The 9,972-nt window shown below is 42.8% G+C and overlaps 1 protein-coding gene across 1 annotated transcript in view; it reads left to right on the forward strand.

The window, feature by feature from the left end:
• The window catches only part of PRDX5 (peroxiredoxin 5), a 12,287-nt gene extending 2,518 nt beyond the window's left edge, over positions 1-9,769 (forward strand). The window contains exons 2-6 of the mRNA XM_042441046.1: positions 2,858-2,992; positions 3,545-3,676; positions 6,487-6,525; positions 7,203-7,267; positions 9,427-9,769. Of these exons, the coding sequence (XP_042296980.1) occupies positions 2,858-2,992; positions 3,545-3,676; positions 6,487-6,525; positions 7,203-7,267; positions 9,427-9,532 (477 nt within the window). The 3' untranslated portion in view covers positions 9,533-9,769. The remainder of the gene's footprint in view (positions 1-2,857; positions 2,993-3,544; positions 3,677-6,486; positions 6,526-7,202; positions 7,268-9,426) is intronic.
• The last annotated feature ends 203 nt before the right edge of the window (positions 9,770-9,972 follow it).

Here is a 9,972-nt window from a genome sequence, read left to right on the forward strand (position 1 = left end):
AACTGCCCTGGTGCTCTATGCTGGGGGATCCTGGAAGTGTGGTTTGTGTGACATTTGAGCCTTCTCTGTCAGAGAGAGCTCTGCTGCAGCAACGAACTACAGTTCCCATGATCCCTAGCACTGAGCCAGGGCAGGTAAGAGCAGTTTCAAACTGGATTATTTCTGCAGTGTGTGTTGGACCCTGGTTTAATGTGGCGCTAGAGCTGCCTTTGACAAGAGAGGGCTCAATGTCTCACAGAAGTACAGCTTGCAGATTCCCTAGCCTTGAGCCAGGGCAGTTAAAGTGGTCTCAAACTGGATTATTTCTGCAGTGTGTTTTGGGCCTTAGTCTCAGTGGGTGCTGCAAGATCTCTCTACCTAGGTCTTAGTTCAACATGGGAGAAGCATTAGAGCCTCCCACCATCTGCTTAGGGAAAAAAACCATCCTGTTCTGCCCTTGGCAGCATTCCTGGGCCCCTATCAGTTCTCTTGGTCCCATCAAAAGCCCTTTAGCATGGCCTGTGGATGGTCATTGTACATAGCTATGCAGGCCCCCAAGGGCAGCTTAGATGTGACATTTGACATGATGCTTGTCCTTATGCAGCTGGCTTAAAAAACCAGAAAACAAACCTGAGCAGCAATATTCCTTTTCTTTTGCTGGGATCCAGTTGGACTCGCCCTTCTGCCCCGGGTGTGCTATTTGGAACAAAGTCCTCGCATTGGGGACGGAGCAAGCATGTTTTCTGCTGCTCCAGAGAATAGGACCCAGAGCAATGATGCAAGCTACAGGAAAAGAAATTCCACTTAAAAGTAGGAAGAACTTCCTGATAGTAAGAGCTGTTTGACAGTGACTCCCTCAGAGAGTGATGGAGTCTCCTTATTTGGGGGGTCTTTAACAGAGGCTGGGGCCATCTGTCGGGGTGCTTGATTGTGAATCCTGCATGGCAGAATGGAGTTGGCCTGGCTGACCCTTGAGGTCTCTTCACATTCTGTGATTCTAAGGACAAAAATGAAATGCACAGACATAGGATGGGGACCGCTGGCTGAAGAAGACTACATGTGAAAAGGATCTAGGAGTCCAAGTACACCACACAAGTTGAACATGAGTCAACAGTGCGATGCGGCAGCTACAAGGCCAATGGGATTTTAGGCTGCATCAATAAAAGTATAAGTATAGTGTCTAGATCAAGGGAAGTCATAGTGCCACGCTATTCTGCTTTGGTCAGGCCCCACCTTGGAGTGTGTCCAAAGGAGGGTGACTAAAATGGTGAAGGGTCTGGAAACCATGTCCTATGAGGAACAACTCAGGGAGCTGGGGATGTTTAGCCTGGAGAAGAGAAGGTTAAGAGGTGATATGATAGCCCTGTTTAAATATTTGAAGGGATGTCATATTGAGGAGGGAGCAAGCTTGTTTTCTGCTGCTCCAGAGAACAGGATCCGGAACAATGGATGAAAGCTCCAGAAAAAGAGATTCCAGCTCAACATTAGGAGGAACTTCCTGACAGTAAGGGCTGTTCGACAGTGAAACACACTCTTTCCTCAGGATGTAGTGGAGTCTCCTTCCTTGGAGGTCTTTAAACAGAGGCTGGTTGGCCATCTGTTGGGAATGCTTTGACTGGGAGTTCCTGCATGGCAGAATGGGGTTGGATTGTTTGGCCCTTGGGGTCTCTTCCAACTCTACAGTTCTATTATTCTATGATCAGGTACTTCTCAGATTACATTACTGTCCTCTGGGCTTCCTCCTTTCTCAACCTTTATATGGCCTTTTCCCATTTGAAAACATTGAAATATTTCTCTGGCTACTAGCAGTAAGAGTTTGAAGCTGGTTTTGTACATTTTTTGATACTGTATACTGTATTTTGAATCGGCCAACTCAGTTATTGGAATTCAGCTCTCAGGTCATCTCAAATTTGATGTAGGTGCTGCAGGCTAAAAGAGGGCCCCCACCGTTGGCTTGTCCACTTGTCAAGGAATCATGGAAGAGACCCTAAAGCTCATCCAGTCCAATCCCATTCTGCCATGCAAGAAGACACAAAGCCATCCAGCCTCTGTTTCAAAACCTCCAAAGAAGGAGCCTCTGCCATTCTCTGCAGGAGACTGTTCCACTCTTGAACAGCTCTCACTATCAGGAAATTCTTCCTAATATTTGGGAGGAATCTCACATGTTCCTATTTTAATACTGGGAGCTAGGACACTTTCTTAAATAAATGTCTAAGTATTTTTTGTGTTCAAACAGCAAGATGGTTGAGCCAGGATCAAAGGACATAACAAAGAAGGACATCTGAAAGCTCTAGCATGTCTTTTTGGAGAAAGATGCATAACGTACCATGTCCTTCCCTTGTTCCCAAGAGGCCAAAATTACCAACACAAGTCCTGAGGAGGAAGAGTTCTTTTCTTATTTTATTTTAATATATAAAAAGTTACACATACCTACAAACATACATACATACATTACAACACATACAATATATTTAATAATAATAATAATTTATTTTTATCCTGCCTCTCCCCCAGGATCGAGGCAGCTTACAATAGCAATAATGTACAATATAAAATACACTGTACATTATAAAAATGCATCCCATTATTCCCTCCCTCCTGAAATTTACCCTTACATCCAACACCTAGTATCAATTATGTATCATTTCACCTAAAAAATACCATAAGATCATCATATTCATCATTACATCCCTACCTATAATTATATATATATGCAGTCCTACACATTCACTCTCGCCCTACTTTTACCTCCCTTCCTTCCATTTCCTTCCTATTCCTCAACATCTTCTCCATCCCATCCTCATCTCTTATTTTCCTTCCTTCCTTTCCTGGGGAGGAAGAGTTCTGTGAGGACTGAACCTTTGCCTCTTTTTGACAGGTTGGAGACAAATTGCCCAGTGTGGAAGTCTATGAGGGAGACCCTGGAACCAAAGTGAATATTGCAAGCCTGTTCAAGGGAAAGAAGGGTATTCTGTTTGGAGTGCCCGGTGCATTCACTCCAGGTTGCTCAAAGGTAAGTAAGACCCAGTGTGTATCTCCTTATAGAATTTGAATATGTTACTTTGGGGGGACTATAACTCCCACAGCCAGCTTGGTCACTGGAGGTAATGATTATAGCTGTGAAGAGTTGTAGTCCAAACTGTCACGTTTCTAGGTTCTGCAGCAAAATTCCTTTAATAACATCAACCACATCTCCAAATCTAAAACTTGCTGTTAGAGCAAATGGTACGAATACCAGAATGGCAGTTGTTTAAAAGTAAAAGTTATGCTGGAACGCATGATACCATGCATAGTAGAACTGTGATTGGGAAGTTGCCCTGGTTCTGTCAAGAACTGTGGTTGGTAGGACTGGGGAACATTTAGTTTACTGAATGTTTTGAACTGCCATTACCATAATCCTTTACCATTGTCCATGCTGTCAGGAGCTGCTGGGAGCTGAAGTCCAAAACATCTGAAGAGTCGCATTTGCTAGTATGGCATTTTCTATTGCTTTGTTCCCTTTCTGAACTATATCTTTAATGTCTCCTCTGGTGGTCTGTTTTCTTCCTCCCTCCATCCCATGTAGACCCATCTCCCAGGTTATGTGGAGAAGGCAGGGCAGCTCAAAGGGAAAGGGGTGGAGATCATCGCCTGTCTTTCAGTCAATGATGTCTTTGTCATGAATGAATGGGGAAAGGCTCACCAAGCTGAGGGAAAGGTGAGTAATGAGAAAATCATCCATTTGTTTTCTTTTGAGTGTCAAGTCTCTCGTCTTTGTGGTGCAGCAATGTGTTTGGAAGTGTGCAAGCAATGTCTGGTGACTAGGATACCTGGCAGCCTCTCATTTACTCCTTGCCGTGCTTTGCAAGATTTCGCTGTATTCAACAGATAAGACTGGTTTTACTTCACAAGTTTAAATACAGTAGCTGTAGAGTCCTAGTTTTTCTGAGATGAAAAATAAGAGTATAAATCTGATAAATAATAAGGAAGCAAGGACTGTTCACATATTCTGGCAAGTGCCAGACATACTGGGTCCTTGATATCTGCTGGGGTCTGGTTCCAGAAACTTTCTCTCTCACCTGCCACCCCTTGGATACCAAAATCCCTGGATGTTCAAGCCCCATTATATACAGTGGTGTAGTGAAGTAGTATCCCTTATATAAAATGACAAAATCAAGGTTGAGGGTTTTTTGGAATTTTCTGTGAATGTGTTCAGGTTGTGGATGGTTGAATCCATGGATACACAATCCATGGATGCAGAAGGTCAACTGTATATGTTTCCTGTTTTTAAAGTTTAAAAAACCTGATCACAGATGTCTATACTTCATGTGGCTTGGCTCTCAACGGTTTGAGGAAAATTGTTCAGCAAGAATAGACATGTCAAAACATAGGGATAGAGATTTTTCTATTCCTCAGTCTCTCTTTTTTGAAAAATTTGCTTTTTCCTATTAAGTTTGGTATTACTTTTTGTGCCTCATGAGAATGGAAGTAAGAGCATGGTTACGTCCTGGGAAATGTCTATCTAGAGGATTAGATGAAACCGTAAGGTTTGTATTCAGAGCAAAGCCACTTTTGCTGTCTGTATCAAGTGATTTCAGTTCTAAACTGCAGACCAAGGACACTCTGCTAGAAAGGTGAGGTTGTGTAACCCCAAGAATGGCTGTTACAATAATTATGCAATGACCAGCTTGCACTTAACACATAAGAATTACCTTACTAGATCAGAGCAAAAGCCATCTATCCTCTAGTATTTTGTTTTCAGATAAAACTCCCAAACAGAATATGAAAGTGCTTACCTTACCTTGTTACTCATTTCGGGCATCTGATATTCAGATACTGCCTCTGTCTATGGGAATTATGAACATATATGTATAGCATTGTGCTCTAAATTTAGGACACATATTCACAGCTTGAGGCAATGCATTCTCAAGCATTTATTTTGTCTGTCCCAATCCCAAACAGGCCAGTTGCTTTGAATCGTTTAGAGTTGCTCCCTGAAGAACGCAGGCTTGTGATGTTTGTGTTTGTAGCCCTAGTACTTTTTAATAATGGGTGTGGGTGGTGTGTTGTGGATCAATAAAATATCTGACAACAATAACACTTGAAGGACAGCAGTGAACAAGTTCACCTTTCCAAAACTTCTTTTGCAAGGTGTGTTCTTTCAGAATAAAACAGCTGCTAGTCTCCGGTCCAAAACATACTGCACATATAATCCAGTTTGAGACGGCTTTAACTTCCCTGACTCAGTGCTAGGGAATCCTGGGAGTTGTAATTTATTATGGCACCAGAGCGCTCTGACAGAGAAGGCTAAATGTTTCACAAAACTACAGTGACCCAGCTTTAAGCCAGGGCAGTTAAAGCAGTCTCGAACTGGATTATTTCTGCAGTGTGTTTTGGACCTTTGTCACTGATCTTAACCACATGTTCTGTAACCCTTTTATTTTACCAATTACCTGGTTGCAACATGCAATAAGGTGAGTGGGTTGTAGAAAATGCCATTTCATGTTCCTTGTGTTTGTCCCAATCTCACCTGTATTCCCATCCCATCCTTTTTAAAATATCTTTTTACAGGTGACTTTGTTTCTTCCTATATGGAAATGTGTTTATATATTTTTCTCTGCATTTTCTTTACTGTGTGTATTTACTTATACACAAAGTATACATTTTGTACACATTTGCTCCATTGATTAAACATGTCTTTGTTTGGTATTATTTTTTAAACATTTAATATCTTTTAAAAAAAAACGGATGTATGATTTTATACAGGGCTTGCGACTGTGTACATTTCTGAGGCAAGATGCACATTGTCTCACATTGCATCATGGAATTTGTGCAATGGGTAGTTTTGGTGAGAATCTAAGAATTATAGATTTTCCCCCATTCTCAGTAATGGAGTTCCATACCTCTACAGTGAGTATGAACTCAGTCAGCTGTGAAGGACAGCAGCCCTTCTCTGCACCTCACAGAGCGATACAGCAGCCTAGTGAGAGAAGACAGAGCTTCCTAAAATAGAGCCTCTCCTCTTTCAGTGGGAAGTCGAAAGCTTTGACGGCTGGCATCCCTATTTTTTGTAGGTTTTTCAGGCTGTGTAGCCATATTGTGCCATGGTCCAGGCCTCAGCAGGAGAGAAGAACCACTGATCTTGATCCCCTTCCCCAGCACCATTCCCTTCTCCTTTTGTGTCATGTCTTTTTAGATTGTAAGCTTGAGAGGAGGGAACTGTCCAATTAAACATAATAATAATTGTAGGCCGCTCTGAGAGCCTTTAGGGCTGAAGGGTGGAGTATAATACTGCAATAAATAAATAAATAAATAAATAGTTTATTCCTGATGTTTGGCATCTTCAGAGAAATCCTCTCTTTCAGTTCTTCTATCCTGCTAATAAATGGATAGGGTGTTTACAAGGCAGCTTAAAAGTCTACAATTTGCTTTTCAACAATGCTTGAAAGCACAACAGCTCCCCCTTTTCCAGTATCATCCGTCCAGTTAACACCAGGGTTCTTTCTCTCCCTCCCGTTCCCTTCACAGGTGCGGATGCTGGCTGATCCGACAGGAGCCTTTGGGAAGGTAATGAAATCTATGATCATAGGACCTGGACAGAATAGCTAACTGCATGGTGATACTCTTTGGAGATGGTGATCATCAGCTTTTATCTGCTCACGTAAAACTAACCTCTGGCAGCATTCAATTAAATTGAAAAAATCCTCTAACTCATTTGCAGTTAACAGCTTCAAGAAACTTGGATGGGATGATCAAACTGCTCAAACTATACAGTGGGGCTTTGTTATCCACCAGCCTGCCATCCCCAGATTTAAGCATTCACAAGTGTGTTGTGCCCTGAGGCTGCTGGCCACACACACATATCAGTCTGTGGTCCCAAGTTCATATATTTTCCTGAATCCTCTGCCACTGAGTTTTGTTGGATGAATCCTGTTTCTTGGATTATGAGAAAGAGAGCAAGCTCTGTCACACTCCAGTGTGCCAGATAGAGCAAAACAAGTGGTCTGTTCATCCCCTTTATATTAGTCTCTACATCCAAAAACCCTATTTTTTTGTAGATCGTTACTCATTTATCCATCCAAACCCTGTCTCAGAGTTCCATTTTATTTAAGTCGTAATATGGACTACCAAATCCCTTTTCCTTTCTTTTGCTTTTTTCTTTTCTATTTTTGCTTAGTGAGCCATTCCTTTCCTTTCTTCTGCTGTCTAGACACTTAAGATCTTCCTGTTTATTTTCCCCGCAGGCCACAAACCTGTTGCTGGATAAGGAACCACTTCGAGAGCTCTTTGGGACCAACCGGTCCAAAAGGTAATGGGGGACAAGACTTCCTGCTGATGAACTGGAAAGCAAATAGGAATTTGTCCCAATTCCTCAAGCTACTGCTTACCCTCTTTTCATGCCCTAAATTCAGGTAGTTTTCAAGGGTCTCAGCCGTCTTCCTGCTATCATTGCTTGTGTGTTCTTGCAGCCTCAGCCATGGAGCTGGCAACATTGTCTTTCTTGGACTATGCTTATATTATGGGGAGTGGGGCTCCCCAACTTTCTTAATTTTTTTGTGAGGGCCCCACATACACTTTGATACTACTTTTGAAAGTTACAGGAAGAGGGCTATGAGCCTTTTCACACCAAACAATTTTAGCACTATGATTTCTCTCTAACTGGCATACCTGCATGCAGTGGAATCCTGGTTTTGTTGTTTAGGGAGACAATACAGTCATCCCTCAGTTTTCATGGACTTGAGATCTGCAGTTTTGATTATTCATGTAGGGGCAACCTCCATTAAAGTTAATGGTGCACACGCAGGAGCACACAGCCATTCCAAGCTGTGGGGCTTGAATATATGCAAATTTCTAAATTCACGGGGGGGGGGGGTCCGGAATGGATCCCCCATGAATTCGGAGGGAGGACTGTATAGCTTATGGTAAAGAATTCTAAATACGCTGCCCTGAACTGCCAATCTCAGGATTCCTTAGAATAGAGCCATGACAGTTAAAGCCACTCTGAGAGCCTTTTGACTGAAGAACAGGGTATAAAAACTCTAAATAAATACATAATAAAGTGGAATATAATACCGTAATTGTGTAGTGTGAAAGAACCTTATGATTTGGCTTAAACCATGGAAAGCCATAAGCCCCCTACATAACTTACTTGAAAAGGGGGCTTTATGGCCACCCCTTTAGGCCTGTCCCTGCTCTATCACGTGGCTCTTCCAAACCTGGCACAATCAGTATTCCAGTTCAGAGAAGCCTCCATACATGGATGCTTATCTGCAAAGGTTTCCCTGTCTCAGGTCTCCTTGAGAACACCTGAATGACATGGACAGGGCTCCAGAGGCAATGCAATGTAGGGACAGGGTTCAAAGCACAGCCCCTTTCAACATGAGTTGCACCTTCAGGTGATTAGCTTGTGAAAGAAACTACAACATTTATTATGAATCACTGAGTCCAGTCTTAGAATTACAGTGGTACCCCGGGATACGAATTGATCGCGTTACGAAATTTCCAGGATACGAAAAACTTAGATTGGAAAAAACTGTTCCAGGTTACGATATTTTTTTCGGGTTACGAAAAAAATATCGGCGCGAAATTCAAATGCGAAGCGCGGCTAGCGGCTTTCCAGCCGCTAGCCGCGCTTCGGAAAAGCCTTTTCGGGTTGCGAAATGTATCGGGTTACGAACGCCGCGGCGGAACGAATTAATTTCGTAACCCGAGGTAGCACTGTATAGAGTTGGAGGAGAACCCAAGGGCCATCCAGTACAACCCCATTCTGCCATGCAGGAAATCTCACTCAAAGCATCCCCGACAGATGGTCATCGAGCCGCTGTTTAAAGACCTCTGAGGAAGGAGACTCCACTCTGAAGAAGGAGTGTGTTCCACTGTCGAACAGCACTTACTATCAGGAAGTTCCTCCTAATGTTTAGATGAAATCTCTTTTCCTGTAACTGTCATCCATTGCTCCAGGTCCTAGTCTCTGGAGCAGCAGAAAGCAAGCTTGCTCCCTCCTCAATATGCCAACCCTTCAAATATTTAAACAGGGCTGTACTATTACCTCCTAACCTTTTCTTCTCCAGGCTAAACTTTTCTTCTCCAGGCTAAACTTCCCCAGCTCCCTAAGGGGCAGATTTCCAGACCCTTCACCATTTTAGTCATTCACCATCCTAGTACAGCAGGCTTGAATGTACACCATCATAGACAGATGGTGCAGCAAAGAATAAGGTGATGGAGTTTGTAAATCTGTTAAAGCCTCCTTCCATCTCTTTGCTTTGCCCAGTCTATTACTCAGGCACTGAATTACAATCTGAGTTCTTTCCTCAGGCAGAATGCTAACTTATTTCTATAACCTGGTGTGGCTGCCCTGTAGATTCCTCCAACAGACTAGAAACAGATTTCATTTAGCTGTAGAAACCCCTGCTTGTCCTGACCGATCTCTATTCTGACCCCGTCTCTCTTCCCCTCCCTGCTCTACAGGTTCTCCATGGTGGTGGACGATGGCTTAGTAAAGGCCATAAATATTGAAGAGGATGGGACAGGCCTTACCTGCAGCTTAGCCAACAACATTGTCTCTCAGCTCTGAGTCCCAGACACTGGGTTCCTTATGGCTGTTACCTGTTTCCTGAGCTCCAGTGGCAATATGCTTACTCACCTCCTAACTCCTGCAGGCTAATTACGTTTGAGGCATGTAGGATTTGACCTAAATTGGTGCTCAGAGGGAGGAAGAGATGTGCTTTACATGGTTGTTTTAACTCCCTTCTCTGTTGGCTCAGTTATCTTGGATATAAAATAATCTGAAATAAAGCTATAGTGGATTATCTGTTTTGCTGTTCTTTTGCTTCTGTAGTCGATATAGCTAAGTTCTTGAACAATCTTGACTCCAGCTCACCTCCCTTCCATTATTATTTCAGCAAGAATGTCTAAGAGCACCATGTCTCAGCAACAGCTGTTCCTACTGTATAACCCATCACTCCTATTTCTCAACATATTATGGCAGGCAAGGTGCACATGCAACTCCTGACA

The sequence above is a fragment of the Sceloporus undulatus genome, chromosome 9 (assembly GCF_019175285.1).
Source record: "Sceloporus undulatus isolate JIND9_A2432 ecotype Alabama chromosome 9, SceUnd_v1.1, whole genome shotgun sequence".
NCBI classification, from domain to species: Eukaryota; Metazoa; Chordata; class Lepidosauria; order Squamata; family Phrynosomatidae; genus Sceloporus; species Sceloporus undulatus.